Source organism: Staurois parvus, unplaced genomic scaffold (assembly GCF_062004578.1).
Source record: "Staurois parvus isolate SC_StPar_1 unplaced genomic scaffold, SC_StPar_1.0 ptg000422l, whole genome shotgun sequence".
NCBI classification, from domain to species: domain Eukaryota; kingdom Metazoa; phylum Chordata; class Amphibia; order Anura; family Ranidae; genus Staurois; species Staurois parvus.
In genome coordinates this window covers 2566881-2588327 of record NW_028318218.1, presented here as the reverse complement: position 1 = coordinate 2588327, position 21447 = coordinate 2566881, and the positions used below count along the sequence as shown (strand labels likewise).

At 40.5% G+C, this 21447-nt stretch overlaps 1 protein-coding gene across 1 annotated transcript in view; it reads left to right on the top strand.

The window, feature by feature from the left end:
* Positions 1–21092, top strand: part of ANGPTL5 (angiopoietin like 5) — a 54099-nt gene extending 33007 nt beyond the window's left edge. Inside the window, exons 4-8 of the mRNA XM_089687242.1 lie at positions 1048–1141; positions 2427–2527; positions 8601–8721; positions 13571–13756; positions 20595–21092. Coding sequence (XP_089543368.1) covers positions 1048–1141; positions 2427–2527; positions 8601–8721; positions 13571–13756; positions 20595–20914 — 822 coding nt within the window. The 3' untranslated portion in view covers positions 20915–21092. The remainder of the gene's footprint in view (positions 1–1047; positions 1142–2426; positions 2528–8600; positions 8722–13570; positions 13757–20594) is intronic.
* Positions 21093–21447: the final 355 nt, after the last annotated feature.

Here is a 21447-nt window from a genome sequence, read left to right as displayed (position 1 = left end):
GCTGCTGACTTTTATTTTTTTTTTTAAGGTGGACTCACATATTGTTTAGTCATTAGTGATTGCTACACATGCAGTTAGATCTAGTATTTATTGATCACCTAGATCTGGAGTATTTTGCTTTTGTTTAGTGATTTATTCCTAATACGTGTTACATTTTTCCCTATGTGTAGCAATTGCCTATTGGTCTCTAACCTTAAATCTGACCTGGCATTAATTTCTTTCCAACAACACTGGTCAAAGGCAGCCTTCAAATCTGTCTCTGAGAATTCACTTTGGATCCCAGGCCCAGACAACCCAGGAAGCCTTGAGTTGTGACTTGTATTAATCTTGCCACCTCTAGTCATTTAAGTCAGCCATGTTTCTATCATAAAAAATTAATTGAGAAGCACTCAAAATACATTAAAAAATATGTTAAAAAATATGTTGCATACTTACCTTGAAATCTTTACCCTCATAAAGAGATACAACCACTGCTGCTTCCCAACACTTACAATTCTGTTGGATAGCATGTCCCCCACTGGATACTGTACTGTGGTTCCTCCAACTGCTGCTATGTCACCACAGTACACAGTAGTGATAGAGTGGCAGTGGGAGTCACCAGGTTGTCTGTTGAACGACTAACATCTAAATCAATAGTGTGACATGGAGCTTGGTATGATCATGGATTTTTGCAGTTGATTGATAGAATCAGGCTTATTAGCAAGGCTGGGGCATAACCTTTACTTGGGTACAAGTAGAGGCACATATACAGCCAGGGCCTAAAGTCCAAAGTGCGCTGTTTACACTACATCTATTGGCTTGGGGGGTGCCCTATTCTATGTCTACCATGTAAAGAACTGAAACACCCTAATCCACTCAAAGCAAGATCTGTTAGATTTTTGTAAGGAAACTTTAAATCAACAATATTCTGTATTTGGTTAAATCTTGAAATCTTGCTATTACATACATGAATAGGATAGCGATCCATATGGAAAAAATGCAGGGTTAAATGTGCATTGTTATATACGTCAGTGAAGGTATTTATTTCTTTTATTGTTGCACCTATAGGTGAGTGAACTAACCAATAAGGTTCTTCTTTTGAATGCAGAAGTCTTGAAAAAAAACACAGACCCCTTCATTCACAGACCTTTTCAAACACATGGTAAGAATATTAATTTCTAAAAACAAGATGTAGACTAAAGTTGTGTTGGATATAATATCCCATAAGAGTACTATGACCTTCATTTTTAGGATCAATTAAAGTATATCTAAGTCCAAAAGTCTAGTTCTTTCTAGATTTGGATAGAATGGGGAAGAATTACAACAGTATGCCAGGTTTTTTTTTTTACCATCTGTCTTTTATTGGGGGATTTTCATTCACTTCCTGCCTCTTAGATAGGACAGGGAGTTAGAGATATGGGACACGAATGGTGAAAAAACCTGAAAGAGGTTTTAACCCTTAGCTTTCTAAAATGAAAAAAAAAAACATGCACGGATTTAAATATACTTAAACAAAAATATATATCAATTTTCCAAGAGTTATTAACATCAACAAAGCATCAAGCTCCCTGGTTATCTTTCGCCTCGACTACTGCAAATCCCACCTCATTGGCTTACTTTTACATAGGCTATCCCCCCTCCAGTCCATCATGAATACTGCTGCCAGGCTCATCCACCTTACCAACCGTTCAGTGTCTGCTACCCCTCTCTGCCAATCCCTCCACTGGCTTCCACTTGCCCAGTGAATAAAAATCAAAATACTAACAATGGCTTACAAAGTCAGCCACAACTCTGTCCCCAGCTACATCACCAACCTGGTCTCAAAATATCAACCAAACAACTCTCTTCGATCCTCCCAAGTCCTTCTGCTCTCCAGTTCCTGTATCACCTCCTCCCATGCTCGCCTCCAGGACTTCTCCCGAGCTTCTCCCATCCTATGGAACTCCCTACCTCAGTCTGTTTGGCTGTCTCCTAATCTATCCACCTTTAGACGATCCCTGAAAACCTTTCTCTTTAAAGAAGCCTATCCTGCTTCTACCTAGTAAGCTACCATTTATTTCCTATATCAGCTCATCCCCCACAGATAGTACCTTTTGTATCACTCAACCCTTCCTCCTAGATTGTAAGCTCTAAAAGTAGGGCCCTCTGTTTCCTCTTGTACCAAATTGTATTGTAACTAAGGTCTACCTTAATTTTGTAAAGTGCTGCGCAAACTGTTGGCGCTATATAAATACTGCATAATAATAATAATAATAATAATAATAATAAAAAAAGTACATGGTGCCCCATACCATTTGAGTAAAATGTATGCTGGATCAGCAAAAATGTAACTACCTTTTTCCTGACAGGTAGTGCTTAATGTACAGTAAATGTGAGGTGGCAAGGATCAAAGTGTGTGGGGTGCAAAAACTAGGAAATGTATTTGTCCTTCCTATTTCTATCCATAGGCTTTGATTGCAGTGATATTAAGAACAATTTTGGAACCATTTCGAAAGCACCAAGTGGAATATACATAATACAGCCTGAAGGAACGCAATTTTCATTTGAGGTAATGGAGCAAATATCTTGCAGTGCCTACTTTGCAAAAAGGAAAGGTCTTTTATCAATTGTATCTAAAATTGTTGTGAATGTTTGTATATACAGTTGCAAGAAAAAGTATGTGAACCCCTTGGGATTACGTGGAGTTTTGCATGAATTGGGCATAAAATATGCTCTGAATGTCATCTAAGTCACAACAATAGAAGAACATAGTCTGCTGAACATAATACTACACAAACATTAGATGTTGCCATGGTTTAATTGCACATAACATATAAACATTCACAGTGCAGGGAGGAAAAAGTATGTGAACCTTTGGACTTAATAACTGGTTGACCCTCCTTTGGCAGCAATAACCTCAACCAAACGTTTCCTGTAGTTGCAGATCAGACCTGCACAATGATCTGGAGTAATTTTGGACCACCCCTCTTCACAAAACTGTTTCAGTGTAGCAATATTCTTGGGATGTCTGGTGTGAATCGCTCTCTTAAGGTCATGCCACAGCATTTCAATCGGGTTGAGGTCAGGATTCTGACTGGGCCACTCCAGAAGGCATATTCTGTGCTGTTGCAGCCATTGTTTTGTTGAATTACTTGTATGCTTTGGGTCATTGTCCTGTTGCATCACCCATTCTCTGCGGAGCTTCAGTTGGCGGACAGATGGTTGTACGTTTTCCTGCAAAATGTCTTGATAAACTCTGGAATTCATTTTCCCATCAATGACAACAATCCGTCCAGGCCCTGAGGCAGCAAAGCAGCCCCAAACCATGATGCTCCCTCCGCCATGTTTTACAGTGGGGATGAGGTTTTGATGTTGGTGTGCTGTGCCTTTTTTTCTCCACACATAGTGTTGTGTGTTCTTCCCAAACAACTCAATCTTGGTTTCATCTGTCCACAGTATATTTTGCCAGTAGTGCTGTGGAACATCCAGGTGTTTTTTTGCAAACTTAAAACGTGCTGCAATATTCTTTTTGGACAGCAATGGCTTCCTCCGTGGTGTCCTCCCATGTACTCCATTCTTGTTTAATGTTTTCCTTATTGTAGATGTGTCAACAAAAATGTTAGCATGTGCCAGAGATTTCTGTAGGTCTTTAGCTGACACTCTGGAATTCTTCTTTACCTCATGCAGCATTCTGCGCTGTGCTCTTGCAGTCATTTTTACAGGACGACCACACATAGGGAGAGTAGCGACAGTGCTAAACTTTCTCCATTTGTAGACAGTCTGTCTTACCGTGGACACATGAACATCACGGCTTTTGGAGATACTTTTGTAACCCTTTCCAGCTTCTTGCAAGTCAACAATTCTTGATCGTAGGTCTTCTGAGAGCTCTTTTCTGCGTGGCATGGTTCACATCAGACATTGCTTCTTGAAACCAGTAAACCAAAAACAGGTGTGTGTTTTTTAAGGGCAGGACAGCTGTCAGCAACACATCCAATATCATCACACTGATTGGAGTCAAGGTTGGCTCACTTCTGGCTCCAATTAGCTCTGGGAGAAGTCATTAAGCTAGGGCCTCACATACTTTTTCCTCCCTGCACTATAAATGTTTACATGTTATGTGCAATTAAACCATGGCAACATCTAATGTTTGTGTAGTATTATGTTCAGCAGACTGTGTTCTTCTATTGTTGTGACTTAGACGACGTTCAGAGCACATTTTATGCCCAATTCATGCAAAACTCCACGTAATCCCAAGGGGTTCACATACTTTTTCTTGCAACTGTATATATGTATGTATATTTATATGAGATATAAATTCTCTGTGCTGACAGGTCCCATTTTCCAAAGCATAGCTGTGCGGTTTCAGAGCAGCTGCTCCAGGCCAGGATAAAAGTTTGGGCTCTGGGCTTCATGTCTGGGCTTAGTTTATGGGTTAGACTTAATGTTATGGGGATTTAGATTCACTTTTAAGGTTAAGTATAGGTTTGAAGGAGTTGGATATCTGTTCAGTGTTGTGGGAAGAGAGGTGGGTTAAGTGTTAAAGGCTTACTTCAGGTATTTGGTTAAGTGGCAGGGTTAGGTTAAAACACAGTTCCAGCAAAAAAACATTTTTTTTGGACCACATGGTGAATGGTGGCTGTACTGGATAGTTAAATGTTTGCTGTTTATTCCTGTTCTGTACATGCTACATGGCACAGTTTATATTATTGACACAATTTATATCTTAATGCTGTTTGCAGGGTTGCTGTTAGAAACGACAGGGCCCCATACAGCCAACCTGACAGGTCACCCTCCCCCTACAAAAAATAAACACAGATTACTATGCTTCAGTTATGAACAGAGTGAGTGATTGGTACCGATCACTCATTGTGATCATTTAGGAAAGCAAGGGGCTGGTAAATGTGACATATTTACCGGACTCTTCCCCCACTCTCCATTCTAAAGGATCCTGTTGTGTTCTTGCAGCTTCCGATGGTAAGCACTGAGGGGACACACGGGGGGCCTGGGCAGCAGGGGGAAATGTATGATGCAAAGGGAGGGTGAGGGGTGCGGTGGGGGGAAATTACTGGTACTGATCCCCTGTATACCACTAGTCCTCCTGTATGGGACCCAGGCCAGCAGGGGGGCCCAGGCAGGGAGTAAATCATATGTGGGTGCATCATATGTGGACAGGGAGGGTGATCGGAACAGTGGGGGGGCAATTACTGGAACTGTTCCCCTGTATGGCTCTCTCTGCAGCAGCTGAAAACCAGTGGGAGGGAGAGGTGAAGAAGCAAGTTTTCAGCTGTTGCAGAGGGAGCCATAAAGGGGAACAGTTCCAGCAATTGCCCGCCCCCCCCCCTCACTGTGCCGATCACCCTCCCTGCCTACATATGATTCACCCACATACAATTTACTCCCTGCCTGGGCCCCCCTGCTGGCCTGGGCTCCATACAGGAGGACTGGTGGTACCCCCATATCCACAGCCCTGACTGTTTGGATGCATTGGAGATATAATAAACATAAAAAAGAGCTACCAAGTCTTTGTTGCTGGTCCATTTTTTTGGTTGTATTTACCAGTGCCTGGTGGGGTGGACTGTAGCACAGGATATGATTTTGAGGTTGATGTGGGGACATTTGTATAAATCTAGCCAACAAGGATATAGACAGCCTTAACATATTGCATGGTTTATACCTTTTCCCCATGCTGAAAAAAAAAATCTATTTTGGGGGATAGGGGCTATGTGTTAAGGCACAGATTAAGAGTTAACACTTGGGGAGTTAAGCTTTCAGGCGTTATGTTTAAGGTTAGGTTAACTGTTAAGGGTTTAGGCAAGTGTATGATGTGAAGTGTTAAGCTCCATACACACGATGAGAATATTGGACAAACAATTGTCCGTCTTTTTTTCGCCTGCTAGTCTCACATCGAAATTGAAAGGTTACTAAAGATACGAAAACTCTCGCATGAAAAAAAAGAATTTTGAAACTGATGTCATGTATTTGTATTGTATTTTCGGACAACTACTGTACCGAATAAACGAAAATCTTATGATCTGCTATGGTACAGGAAAAAATTTTGCACTTGTCCCTTTGGATATCATCGCATGAATTGTCGCGATCGGATCTCAAAAGCTGTATTATAACAATCCGATTATCAGACGATCAGTCCTCGTACGAACATTTTCGTAAGATTTTCTTATGGTGTGTACGGGGCAATAGGGATCCTTCAGGACACATTCGCATTAGTGCTCTGCAGTACTGTGAGCCTTACCAAAAGCATTACAGCAAAGGGTAGTAATTCATGTTATGTACATTGGTGTGATGCATGTCATTCATTGTGAATGCCTCCTTTCCCCTCAACGCACCATGAAATGAGGTAGCTCACTACCATGCGCTGTGCTGTTAAAGCTTGCTACAAGTGTGATTTTTGGTCTGTTGTGGCATTTTAGGCAGTCTGTTCAGTCATGCACGCAGATCGGCCTGGTTTGAATGGGCCTTTAATATTAGGGTCAGTGTACAGAAGGAAGGAGTTCAGCATTGGCAGTCCCCATAATCTCTCAGTGTAAGTTTCCTTTAAGCGAAAATCCTCTTTTGTCTATGTTGGTGTTTTCCCTCTTTCCCTCTTTCCCAGTGCAGCAACATTGTTATCTGAATAGTCAGATGATTTCTGCAGTTGAATCTAAGCACGGAAACGAAATCTCGTATATACTTTAACCACTTTCTTGCTGCCCTATAGTAGAAGTATGCTACAGGACAGCAGGGCTGCGCAAAATCACGTGTATATATACATGCTAACAGGGGAGAGCTGACAGGGGTAAACAACACAGGTCTCTCTCCTGTCAGCATGGACATGCTGTTTTGTATCTCTCTGCACAGCAGAGAGATACAAAGCAGCATATCTCCCTAGTAAAACAGCATGCAGCACACAGTAAAACACACACAGCACACTGTTAATCCATTAATCACCCCAGATGTTAACCCCTTTCTGCCCAGTGTCATTAGTACAGTGTCAGTGCTTTTTATTAGCACTGATCACTGTATTAGTGTCAAGGGGGATGCCAGTCAGTGTCAGTTATTCAGTTCCCACCCAGTGTCAGAATGCCCGCCGCAGTCCCGCAATAAGTTGCTGATCGCCGCCATTACTAGTATAAAAAACCTTAAAATTCCAGTATATATACCGCCAGGGGCGGACTGACCATTTGGAAACTCGGGCACTGCTCAAGGGCCCGGGGTCAGTAGGGGGCCCCATGAGATGCCCCTGGTACCTTTTTCATAGGCTTTTTTCATAGGCTTTTTCCATAGGCCCCATGATCCCCTATTGCCCGGGGGCCCCATGAGTTGTCAGTCCGCCCCTGTATACCACCATTTGTAGATGCTATAACTTTCACATAAACCAATTAGTTTACATGTATTGGGATTTTTTTTAGCAAAGACATGTAGCAGAATACATTTTGTCCTAAATTTATGAAGAAGATTTTTAAAAATTTTTATTGGATGTGTTTTATAGCAAAAAGTCAAAATATTGTTTTTTCTTTTTCAAAATTGTAGGTCTTTTTTTGCTTATAGCACAAAAAATGCAGAGGAAAGTTCTATTTGTGGGGAAAAAATTACATAAATTTCATTTATTTACAGCATTCCATGACCGCACAATTTCTAGTTAAAGTAATGCAGTTCCGTATCGCAAAAATGACCTGGTCAGGAAGGGGGTAAATCCTCTGGAGGGCAAGTGGTTAAAGTGTAATGTAATTTGAAAAGTCATTTTCAACCTTTTTAAATCTGCCGTCTTTATTGAAATTGGTGATCCTGCCATGAAGATCTTTATTCATAAACCCTCTGTTTTGGGGTGACAACATTCTTTCCCTGTCTCTCAACTGCTCTCCTGCATTGTCGCCCTGTCAAATGTGCTTCAAATGGAGACTAAAGGCCTAAAAGGGTTGGCCAGCACTGGAGTCAAAAACTGGAGAGTACAAAATCTGGTGCAGCCCTGCATAAAAATCAATTAGCTTCCAGTTTGGGTTTTTTTAAAAGCCTAATGAACAAGCTGAAATTAGAAGCTGATTGGCTACCAAGCAGAGCAGAGCCAAAATTTGCACTCTTCAGTTTTAGTAAATCAACCCCAAAGCACATTTGTAAAGCGCATTATTGTGCTTTTATAAACATGTCTTTTTTTTTTAAGTAAAAGAATGATGGTATTGCTATGCTGCTACTTTATAAATGGACCCCTTTAGTATAAAACATAACAAAAGATATGATCCTGTGTATGTGAAGCATCCTATTGAAAGCTACTTGGATACATTTTTTCCTTGGAAATTTGGATACATTTTTCCATATGATGCATAGTTAGCATCTACAAATGTATGGTGATGCCAACACAAAATATAAGAGTTTTACGAATAGGAACATTGTTAATGTGTCTTTTACAGTAATGCTTCTGGTGGTAGAAAGCTTGTAATGATGTGTTGGCACTTATATAAGCAGGCTCAGAAAGACAAGTGTGCCAAAACATACATGCAACCTTTAATACCCCTTTATAGACTCTAGAGAAAAATCTAAAATATGATTTATTGCTTGATGCTTTACATACTGTAACACTATAAACCTAATTGATAATTCTATTTTGATTATATTACTGTGATGTATACTCTTTTATAATGTTTTATTAGGCATTTTGTGACATGGATTACAGAGGAGGAGGATGGACCGTCCTTCAAAAGAGAATTGATGGCACAATTGATTTCCAGAGAACTTGGCTTGACTACATGGAAGGATTTGGAGAACTTTCAGGTAGAGGAATACTTTTTGTTAGACCATATAGGCAATGTTATAAAAATTTCCATCAGTATACAGTACATCTTTAATTGTGTTTTAAAGGGAACCTTTTGGTTTTTCATATCAGGTTCTGGAGGCTGATCCCAGGAGCGGTGCTAGTTCCAGGACAGCACATGACTTTGTGGTTTCAAATACACTGAATTTCCTAGTGGGCAGCACAATGGCTAAGTGGTTAGGACTTCCGCCTAACATCACTAGGGTTGTCAGTTTCAGTTTAAATCCCAACCACGGCACTAGCTTCATGAAGCTTGCATGTTCTCCTTGTGCCTGTGTGTGTTTTTTCCCACACTCCAAAGACATGCTAGTAGGTAAATTGGCCCTAGTATGGTGTATGAATGTGAATTAGGGACCTTAGATTGTAAGCTCCTTGATGTATGTGTAAAGCTCTGTGTAAATTGACTGCGTTATATAATTCGTTTAACAATAATACATTTCCTGCTCTGTAATTAACACCAACCCTGCTGGGTTGGATGATGTTATTCTTTAGTGCCGGATATCAGACTTGTGTGAAATAGGTAACTAAAAATCTCTGTGGTTTCCTTTAAATTGTAGCATATACAACTGTAGCTTTAATTTTGTGAAATCCTAATAGTAGGCTTGAAAAAAAAACAAAACTTTTTTGATTTTTACCAAGACCTTGGAGAAATAATGAGTCCTCAACTGGCCTTCATATGGAGGGTTTGACCCTCTTTTGGAACCAAATTCTTTCTATTAATGCTCCCTACACATTTTGTCAGCTTTCCTTAAACTACTCCAACACATGTTGACAAATGGCTGCTAGGAAGCCACTCTTTCATAGTGAGGGGACCGGCACATAAAGCCCCCATTATTGCCCTTTCTAAGCCAAATGGCCAAAGTTCAAACATATAGTATGCTTGCAAAATTGAAAAAAAATGTTTACTGAAACTTTAGAGAACTGATGCATAGTGCATAGCCCCTAACTGCCCTTCATTTGCAGGGATTAATCCTCTTTTGGAACCAAATTCCTCTCTCCCTCTTCCTGCCTCCCTTAGCCCTGCTTTGGTCTGATGTATAGACATATCATAATACACTAAAAGTGATTTACTGCACAAAGTCCTTCCTCCAAAGTGATTAATACTAACATTTACGTAGGTAATGACACCAGAGACTGTTGATCCAGGGAATATCCAATTGCCTTCTGGGGGGTAAAGAAATAATTTTTTTTCCCAGCTTTAGCAAATTGGATCATGTTTTAAAGGTTGTTTTTGCTGTCCTCTTGAATGACTTGGTATGGGACTTTGTATATGGAGGCTTTCTATATTTTTTTGGTTGAACATGGTGGACTAGTATCTTTTTTCAACCTGTTGTACAGATATACAGTGTGTGTTATAAATAGGTAAAAAAAGTTTTTATTCCTTTACTGAGAACAAGAAATGGTTCTGGAGTTTTACGGGTAGGCAGTGCTTGTAGGCATTGAGAGAAAAACCTTCATTTATTCGTGAAATTCTGTTTTATATCCTTACATTTACATTTTTCTTTCAGTTCCTTGGCCAGACTTTTCTGCAGTGACTCATTTTGCCGCATGACTCACAGTTCTAGTTGCATGCACATATTTTATTAGGCTTGGGGAAGACAAACAAAAGGACATTTAGGATGGGAGAAAGAGTTCAGGCATTAAAGCTAATCAATTAATATGAAGATCACAGAAATATAGAACAGCCAAAAATATGTAAAGCTTGCTTTTACTTTTAAAGATTACATTTTTTTTATTACATTTTTTTTAAATGGAGGAATACAGGGTTATGCTTTGCATCATTGCTTTTAGGGCTCATTTACAGGGGCACTCAGCCCCATACATTGTGAAGAGCCCTTTTTTTAATAGTCTGTCTTAGTGCTGAGCTGCATGCAAGCAGTCCATATAAGTGAATGAACATGCATTGGCTGTATGGACTCATCCGCACAGGTGAGTTTGACAGGTACACAGGGATAGGTGCACAGATCCTGACACAGAGCCTGTGCATCCAGAGCTGTGGACTCGTTTCTGCATAGCTGTCAAACTGGGTTGTGCGAGTTCATACATTCAATGAGAGTCCATTCACTGAATGCACTTAGCTCAGTGCTACTACAGAAAAGTAAACAAAGCTGTATGGGGCTTCACATGTGAATGAGCCCTTAAATTCATGCTCCCCATTGCTGAGTAATAATCAGTATTTATGCCTTCGGTCGACTTTAATGCCATCCCATCCCTACAACTGTGGTCATGTTGCAATCTTTACTGCACTGCTAACCTTGATATTTGTGGCTCCATTTCTAAAATGCATGCTGAAGATGTATTAGGCACTCATCAGAGTGTTATCAGGGTCTGCAGCTGGAGTTTTTAGAGCCACACACACCTACCAGGGCCAATTTTTGGCAATAGCTGATAAACCCATCAGCAAGTCTTTGAAGTGTAGAAGGAATCCCATGCAAGCACATGCAAACTCCATGCAGATACTGTCCCTGCCAGGATTCAAACCATATGATCTGAAAGCTCCCGATCGCAAGTATGCACCTGGAGCTTTCCGTTACCCGTCGGCAACAGCGCTGAGAGTGCACAGGGCGCGCACTCCCAGCACAGGAAGATGTTTACATAGGCTTTATATAGAACAGTACGCTGGCTTCTAGTTCCCGCATGGATATTTAGTGTGGCTCTGGTGAGACCCCAGACACAGCTCCATACTGCTGCATGGACATGGTGGACCCTGGACATGGAGCCAAGGAGGGCACTCGGCTACTTGGTCTAAACATGGTGAGATTCCATATATGGCAATTTATAGCGAGGCCCATGGAGGCATCCATCTGTAATACATACAGGCTGTCTATGAGTCAATCAGCTACCTCTCGCATAGTGCACTATTGGTAAGCAGGACTCGTTAGCGCCTGTCAGGGGTTTAACCAGGAAGGACTCTGTGTTCTATTTCCTTGTAGTCTGGAGGGAGCAGCTGCATATATGATATCTGAGCGGCAGGATATATATCCCTACAACAAGGACATCTAATCACTTTATTACTTGCCCCCTGGTGGCCAGATCGGTAGCTGGCTTGACCGACTTCTGATCATGTGACCACTGTAACAGTGGTCACATGATTGTGGATCATTCCTGCTCCCAGGGTATTCCAAACCATTTAAACCATTGGCAGCACAGTGGCTAAATGGTTAGCACTTCCGCCTGGCAGTACTAGGGTCGTTGGTTCGTATCCCAGCCACGGCACCACCTGCCTGGAATTTGCATGTTCTCCCTGTGACTGCGTGGGTTTCCTCCGGGTACTCTGGTTTCCTCCTACACTCCAAAGACATGCTGGTAGGTTAATTGGCTCCTGTCCGAAAAATTGTCCCTAGTATGTGTATGTATGAATGTGAGTTAGGGACTTTAGATTGTACACCCCTTGAGGGTTTGGGACTGATGTGAATGTACAATATATATGTATGTAAAGTGCTGTGTAAATTGACAGCGCTATATAAGTACCTGAAATAAATAAATAAATAAATTTAAAGATATGCTGGGGTCAATGGGAGGGTGTTAAAAGTTTACTCTAGTTAAAACTTAAAATTATGCCATGAGATATATACAGGGAGAATGACCTACCTGCTCAATACTTCAGTATATCATCCAAGTAGTGCCAACAGTTTCCTCAGCGCTTCAAAATATAAAGGGAGACAATACAGCAATGATACAGTTCAATACAAGAGGGTTAGGAGGGCCCTGCTTCTGGGAGCTTACAATCTAATAGGGAGGGGCTGGTGGTACAAAACTGTGGGGGATGAACCGATGGGAGAGATAGAAGATTCAGGTATTAGCTGAAGGCAGGATAGACTTCCTTGAAGAGATAGGTGTAGTGTACGAATGTGCCCCTGGTAATGTAGCGATATGAGACCCCATGATTGGGATGCAGTAGAGCTATTCCCAAACACACCCACTGTAGGCTTCTTGCTTAATATGATTGGTGATATTGGATGGGAAGTTTGAGAGGAAGATACGGACTTCAGAATGTATACTCAAACCTGTAAGGTGCTCTCTGGATTCTGTTGCAATGGATTACACCAGACTCAGAAATTCTGTTTATATTACAATTGTAGTGTTCTCTGAATACTGTTAATATCCTCTGATAAGTTTCAGATGTTGTCAGGATTTGCCCTTTGAGAGCATCCATAAACTTACTAAACTGTAGACATCCATTAGGACAAACCATGCATAGGGCAGAGCCTAGTAGTGAGGCCATCACATCCGCTAGAGCGAGCGAAGTGGTGGTTTGTTTGAAATCAATAAGCCATGCTGTCTTGTGAGTAGTTTTACCCTGCTTTTAAAATAAAGGAGGCACAAAGTTTACTACACTGTGGAGTTTTCCATGTACTTTCTTTACTGAGTGCTGCTGATTCTGTTGAAGCTGGAAACCATTGTCTGAGGGAGTGTTGAGCACATAGAAGGTCACATTTGTTCACATGGAGTTAGCTGGGGAATGCTGAGCTTGCTTAGACCTCCATGGTTTTGGGGTCTGGAAGTCTGGTAAGTAGGCTTATTACTTTTCTGGTGGAAGCACACCGGATTTACTATTACAACACAGAAGACCTATATGATTGCACATCTATGGGACATTATTTTGTCTGAATATTTATTAATCTGTGGGACTTTATTTACATCTGTTGGATTTTCTGTTTCACAATTTTAATACTTGATTCGCATATACTGTATATTATTGTTTTTTGTGAGTACTATGCATGGTATGATAATTTGTTCTTAAAGGGATAGGATCATTTTGTAACACATTGATGCAGCATAACATAGTTTGTTTTATTGTATTTGCAGGGGAATTTTGGCTGGGTCTGAGGAAAACCTTCTGCATTCTGAATCAGAAAAACACAAGTTTCATGCTGAATATTGCCCTGGAGGCTGAAGATGGGTCACAGGCGTATGCAACCTATGATAACTTCTGGATTGAAGATGAGAAGACCTCCTTCATAATGCATGTTGGGCGCTACTTTGGAACTGCAGGTTAGAAAAATAATGATTTTAGGAACTTTTCATGGATCATGCACACAGCTTTGTTCTTCTATGTTTTATGGTTTTGTTTGCAAAGTGGAATAAAAGCAGCCCAGATTTTCTTAGGCTGGTTGCACACTGGTTATTTTTTCACAGATCAGTTTATCTTGTCAGGGTCTCAACATTGCATACTATCAGCATAGAGGATCTTGGCACAAAATATGATGAACATTCAGTAATATGGAGGTAATTATAGTAAAGACTTATGCTGGCCATAGATAATTCATTTTTTTCCTATCAACTACAATGCTGCTGAAAAAAACAAAGAAACAAACAAACAAAGGGATTCCCCATCCACACAAGTGAGGTGGATGGAGGAAACCTCCCCGCTGTGCTATTGTATTCTGATGGCAGGGACTCCACCACTGTCAGAATACGCTAATTAGCACTGCAGCTGATTGGCTGTAGCCACTTATCGCTGTAGCCACTTATCAAATGAAAATCATTGAACATTCCCATTCTAATGATCGAATTTTGTCTAGCAGGAACAGCCATAGACGGATCAAAATTTGGCCGTACCCTGCTGGACTGGATGAGTTTCAATCCATCTATGGCCAGATTTAGTTTGGATTAGGTTAGCTGTAGAGGTTTATAGTTTTAGGGGATGTTAGCAGGAGGTTACGTTTTTAAGCGAACTTTTTTTCTAGATTTGGAAAGAGTGGGAAAGGATTAGAACTCTTCTGTTGGAGCCCCAGATGGCAGTAAAAAGCCATTAGAGAAATGTATCCTCACTTCCAGTCAAGCTGACCACATTTTACCAAACAGAAAATTAGGGTAACTCCCCAGCAGCAACACAAACAACGATAAAAACGCTTTTGTAGGATAGAAGACTAGTCCCCTTTTTTAGATTTATATTTCTGTCCGTGTTCCTGTTACCGTTTTTCCCATTTCCTAACTAGTAAAACATGGTCAGCAAAGGCAGGATGTAAGCCCAAATATCTCTAAACAGAGAGATAATAATAATTAAAAAAAATATCTCTACAGGAGTTCTATTCTTTCCCCACTCTATGCAAAACTTGCAAAAAAGTTTTTTGACTTGGCATACCCTTTAAGTTTATGTTTTAACTATTTCATACAAAGACTACAAAAATAGAAAGAAAACATTTTTTTAAATTCTATACTGTTTTTAGTCTTGATCATAAAGAAAATATTTTTTAGCGTATTGAAAGTTAGAGTAAAATAAAACTAGTGTGCTTCTGACGCACACAAAATCGCATGACAAGAGAAACCTCATCGTTTTCAATGGCACCCGTTCTAATCAATGCAACTCAGCATGGTGTGACTTTGGAAAAGGTTCCTGCACTACCTTTGGTGTGAATTACAGTGAATATACATAGAATATGCAAAGTTACATCAAAGTCACATCGAAGTAAAGTGAACTGAGCCTAAAGGGACGAGTTAAATGTTTTGTGTGGTGGATACTTTCTTACTTAGTAAAACACTAGGCAGCTTGCACTATGCTCGTTAGTTCTCACTGCCAAGAGTCTCGCACTGAAAATTGAATTCCCAGCGATGAGAACAGTTGTATTGTGTTTTTCAGCCACATCATTTGTTACTTGGGATAGTTTAGGTTTCTGTAGCCCACACAGGGCTCATCTGTTATTCTATGGATTACTAATGAAGTATATATTTTTATTGGCAGAGATCCTAGATGCTGCTTTCTGTTGAAGATCGTTGTGTCCTCATAGAGATCATGGTTTATATAGAAGGACTGTTTTTCTGCTTATGGATGTAGGATAGTTTTTAAGGCCAATTAATTACCCTTTATTTTTCCTTGCCCCTACAGCCTGTGAAAAAAATTCCACTAAAAAGACCTGCAAGTTTCAGACACTCTGGTTTGCAGCGTCTTTGAGTATTGAATTGACAGGAGCTTTTGTGTGTAAGAAAGCCTCTCCCAATGACCACTGGTGGACACTATTGTGAGAAGGGCTTTGTGATGGGCTGACTCAACAGTGGCCTCTACTGGCAACCAGGAGTAGCTTGCATACTACAGTACCTGAAACCTACAGTTCTAAGCAGAAAAAGTACCCCTTCTATTGTTTTTTTTTCACAGGCTTCAGGAGCAAGGCAAGGCAAAGACTGGATTGTGTATATGCATATATCCTTTAAGTCATAGTCATTATCAGAATCTAATTTAAAAAAACACTTTAAATTGGTGTTTAACAGCTTGCAGATGAAGAGTGTATTAGGCTAATGATACAAAACTTCAGTTAAGACCCCACAGTGCCCCTAGTACACCATGCAATGGCTGAACCCAATTGCCCCAATGCATCTTCCTGGACCCAGCAGTTTGACCAGCAAAGTCCTGGTCTGTGTTGGATAGACATTAACAGCATCTTCTGATTCAATGAGCACAGATACATGTGACAATTTCATGATGTTTTTAACATGTGGCAGCTATTAGAACAGCTATTTACGATGTTACTATTCTGTTACATTTCTGCTAGCTGCAGCAAACTTGTAAATATGTTACCCCGACATTTCATATGCCCGATATGTGTCTGTTGTACCATGTACTTGTGTTAAAAAGTAACCTGTTCTCTTTGTACTGCTTCCTATCTGTGAAATACCTGGTGATCCTGCCAGTTCCCACTCTCCTATTTCAAGCTGATCACTCTATACATAGAAGCACATCTTTTCCAGCATGATCTGTTTTCTGAATGTGCTGGGAGTATAGCCTACATGTCCTGCAATGGTCAAGACTTGTGCTGACAACCCCACCTGCTCAGTCTTTCACTGGGAAAATCAGTGTGCTGCCATTTTCCACACCTAGCTCTCTGAGCCCCTTATGCAGCTGAGAACAGAGATTATGTGATCACTTATAAAACATGAGTGTAGGTGTCCTGTTAGAATCCTGAAGAGGGATGATGTGGGAGCGAAGAGCCGGAGAGGCTTACAAGCGGAGCAGGATTAGTGGTCCATGCAGGAGGAAATAGTGTCAACGAGGGATATGGATGGGGCACTCAGGTAAGAATAACTGACTTCACCAGGTAAGAAAACTTTACTCTGGGAAGTATAGTTTAGAGGGGGGTGGATTGGTGAAAACTGATCTTGGGTTGTGTTAGTCTTTACATTTCGTGCAAGATAATACCAAACTAAAAAGGCCTTGTCTGCTCACCCTACCTCTTTCTCTTCCTATGAAAACTAAAAAGATAAAGTTCTGGCAGAATTTCAAGTTTTCTACCAGAAAGGCAGCAAATGTGGCAACTAAACAAGAGAGAGTCCAAGAACATTAACTAGTATTTCCCAGCTTGTAGCTAGTCAGTGCATCATGATTTTAATATCTTTTAACCAATCAGAACATAGGAATGTTCATGGAGTTAGACCAAATCGTCAGACCATCACCCCATAACATTAAAATGTTCAAAAAGGATCCTTCAAAATGTAGTAGGTTAAAACATTGAAGTGGTTACAATTCTGTGACTACATTTCATCTTTTGATGAGGTGGATGGTGCCATTGTTAGAAATGTAAAACCAAGTCACTAAAATCTCAAACATTGTCATGTTAATGTAATTTCAAAAATTATTTTCAGTAATTTTTTTTATTCTTTTTGTTTTGCTTATATAAAGAGGGAGAACTTTTACAGGTACAATGTTACCAACTATATAACATTGATGTGAAAAAACTGACTGTGAAACTTGCCAGTACATGTTAGGCTCATTTACGGCAGATATTTAATGAGGTTGCACAACTAAATACAATCCACCTATTTTTACATCAAATACACATGTGAGGAAGTCTTATTGACGGAGATTCATAGAAGAATGGCAGGTCATACAGTGGGTATAGAAAATAATCAGTCCTGTATAAAATAATCACATTTTGTTGGATTGCAGCCTGAAATGAAGACAGACACAGTTTTTGTTTTATCCAGCTGTATTTACTCATTGTAACTTATAACATCGAAGTGAAAGATATAACACCAACATGTCAAAGAAAAGAATTAAAAAACAGAATCACTGAATTGGAAAAAGGATCACCCCCCCTCCTAAAAATGACTTGTAAACTCAATCAGGTGAAGCTAATCACCTTCTCAATGGCACACAAAGCCATTTGACTTTCAACTGTGATCAGCTGTGGTCACTTTGATTAGCTCAGCATGAAAGGAGCTTTTTTTGGAGCGGATCAGTCCCTAGTAGTGCAACTTTAGCAAACAATGCCTGATGAAGGGGTCCTGCGAGACTCCAAAACGTTGCCTTGCTGTAACTATGTGATCATTCATTAAAACCTTTGGGCCTATTGGTGATCCTCAGTGTGCTAGTGACATTCGCTCTTGCTGATTCTGTTCGGTTCCAGCTGACGGTCACTGCAGCTCCCACTTATACACACAGCCATTTTTAATGCAGGAATATATGCGTTTGGATTGTACACTAGCATGTGACAACAATATCACAAATTCTCCACAAATGTGGATTGTACTAGATGGGAGGGTTGAAACGACTGAGCTTTGCCAAAACGCACCTTGATGATTCTGAGGCCACAAGGAAAAAGGTGTTATGGTCAAATGAGACTAAAATTGAATGGTTTGGCCTCAACACTAAGCGATATATCTGGCGGAAATCCAATACAGCTCACCATCTAAATAACACAATTCCTTCAGCAAATCATGGCAATTAAGGGGTGTTTGTCTGCAGCAGGGACCGGAGCACTTGTCAGGATAGAAGGAAAAATGGATGAGGCAAAACACTGTCAAATTCTTGAGGAAAGTCTGCCGGTCTCTGCCAGAAAGTTGTCAATGGGAAGAAGGTTTACCTTCCTACATGACAATGACCCAAAGCACACAGCAGAAATGACCACCTAGTGGTTGAAGGTGAAAAAGATGAATGTCCGTGCATGGTCTAATCAGAGCTCAGACTTAAAGTGTTGCTAAACCTACAAGAGTAAAATCAGTCTATATATGCAGAAAAGCATGCTTGTTATACTCATTGACTAGGTCACCATAGGTTGATCCTTCCCATGTCTGCTAGGGTAATACAATATGTCCATATCAGTATCTTTGACCTTGTAGGCCAACAATATTAACCGCAAGTGGCATGTTCTGATTCTAGCTTGCTTTCCCATACTCTGTTAAACTTTAGGGATTTACCCCTACTTGTATAAGTAGGAAGACAAATTAGTTAGAGCTTTCAGGCTTGTATCATGGGTGGGCTAGTTTTCTTCCAATGCACACTAATCATTTTCCCGGTGTAGAAAAGTTTCTGGCAGATACAGTGGTGGCTAAGGTGTCCACCAGACCCAACAAGCAAGTGCTCCTTTCTTGGATAAGAAGCAAGGTTTACAACTTTCCAGCAAAAGGACTGTATGTTGGAGAATGCTATACAAAAACGGCAACCAATTTAATTTATAACTAACTCTTGAAGTAAGATTCTCATGGAAGGGCATTGCACAATACAAAAAAACTGAAACAATTTCAGTACACTTACCAGCTAGCTTCCAAAAGAAAAATCAAATGAACCCTGTCTAACAATTTACAATTTAGGGCTTTGTTGATCACATTTGCCAATATATGTGGAAGCCAAGGTTCTTCTGTAAAGTGCAGTCCTAACTCTTAAATTTGAGAGTCTCCAAGTTGGAGCATATATAACAGATGAAAAATTAAGGACAGGTATACATGGAGGGATCCCATGCCTTCTTAAAGGCCCAGGGACATATTAGAAACCCAGCAAGAAAACAAAGGCAGCTGAAGACATTCAATATGTTTTCATGCCAAATCCAGGAAGCAAGCTATACAAAATACAAAAATGGTAACTATTCTTCAATAGCTTTTTAAGTAAGGTGTACATGAAAGGTTATTGCATAATGCAAACAAACAGAAATTCGCAACAAGCCTGCAAAAAACAAAGTAACACTGTCTAACAGTGTAAGTTAAATACAGAGGTTTTAGTTGCACATGTGCCGTGTCCCAGTGGGTTGGTGGGTGGAACCTTCGGCATGTAGATGACTGGTCAAGATACATTTGGGCCAGTCTAGCTTAAGGTAAGTAAATTCTATGGAGGAACCATTTTCAATATTTTTTAAAATCTTAAATTAAAGGTATACCTGTTGATCCTGTCATGAGGGTCATTGATTAGGCAGGGCCAGCACTCTGTCCCGGTCTCGCAGTTGTGCAGCTTCATTGCCATCTATCACACAGGCTTCTAATAGAGACTACAAGTGGCCATTTCAACACACATTAATTGGGAATAGCCCACTGTTGACACCATCAAGAAAGCCAGCCTAGGAAAATCTATGCAGCCATTGCTAGAGTGCATACAGACATGAAGTGGTTGCAAATTAGCTGGAGAGCAGCAGCAAAAGGATGAAAAAAGGTAAATGCAAGTAAGAAGAAAAAAATGTTATTATGTATGTACACAATGTACACAGTGCTCTCACTGGGCAGATTGATAGCAGAGGGAGCCATTGCTGCTGTCAATCAATTTCTGTGACAGGGGAATGTGGGGGGGGGGGGTGGAGCTGAGCTGCCCTGTCTGTGTCAATAGACACAGACAAGGAAGCTTGGGAGCGAGCCCACACGTATGCCCTCATAGAAAACGTCTTTCTACGCTGGGCACTCGTTGAAGAGGAGGAATCAGATGCTTCGGCAGGAGACCCGAGAAGAGGAGGATTGGAGCTGTTCTGTGCAATTCCAAGTTACAAGTATAGCATGTTTGTTATTTTATTACAAAGATAGATTTTGCATAGATTTTCCTAGGCTCACTTTGCTGATACTTTGAAACTTTGATATCACTTTAAACCAGGGGTCTAATTTCTCTAGAAAGATCCTAAAATAATTGTCCATTTCTGTGCAGGTGATGCCATCCGTGGGTACAAGAAAGAAGACAACCAGAATGCAATGCCCTTCAGCACCTACGATATTGACAATGATAACTGTTATCCTTCATGCTTCTTCAATGGCACCAAAGTGAACAGCTGTAGTCAGCACAACAACAAGAGTGGCTGGTGGTTCAGCCAGTGCGGTTTAGCCAATCTGAACGGGGTCCACCGTGTGACCAGAGGTATAGACATAGCAGGCATACAATGGGACACATGGAAGGAAAACAATTCCATTATCAAGATAAAGTCTGCTTCCATGAAAATCAAGAGAACTCATTATCCATTTTATAAATGATGATTATGTTTGAAATTTTATTATCATTTTTAGATCATCATTATTGTAGATACTATGGTTTATTTAAAGGACAACACCCGGAGAACAAAAAATTACAATGAACATGTAGATATAATTAGCCTTGTTTACTTTTTTGTTTTTAGATGTACTTTTTTGGAATAAAAATAATGTTTATAAAGTCTTGGTCCTGTAGCAGTTTGTGATGCCAGAAATAGTGACTCTGATGGGGCCCTATAGCAAAATTTTGATGGGGTCCCCCAGCAACCTCCCTATTGCCATTGATCTTAAAGAATATGTAAACCCACAATTTCATATCCCTGATATGTACCTGCTGTACCATGTACTTGTATGAGAAAGTATTCTGTTCTCTTTGTATTGCTTCCTCTCCTTCTGCCCGTGCTGATGAACACTCCTGGGATGAAGAGACATTCTCCACTGAAGTCTGTGCAGAAATCCACACTTCTGGGAGTCTCAGTCTGTTTTCCCCACTGCTCTAATGATTTCTTCCACTGAAGGCAGGTGGAACCACACAG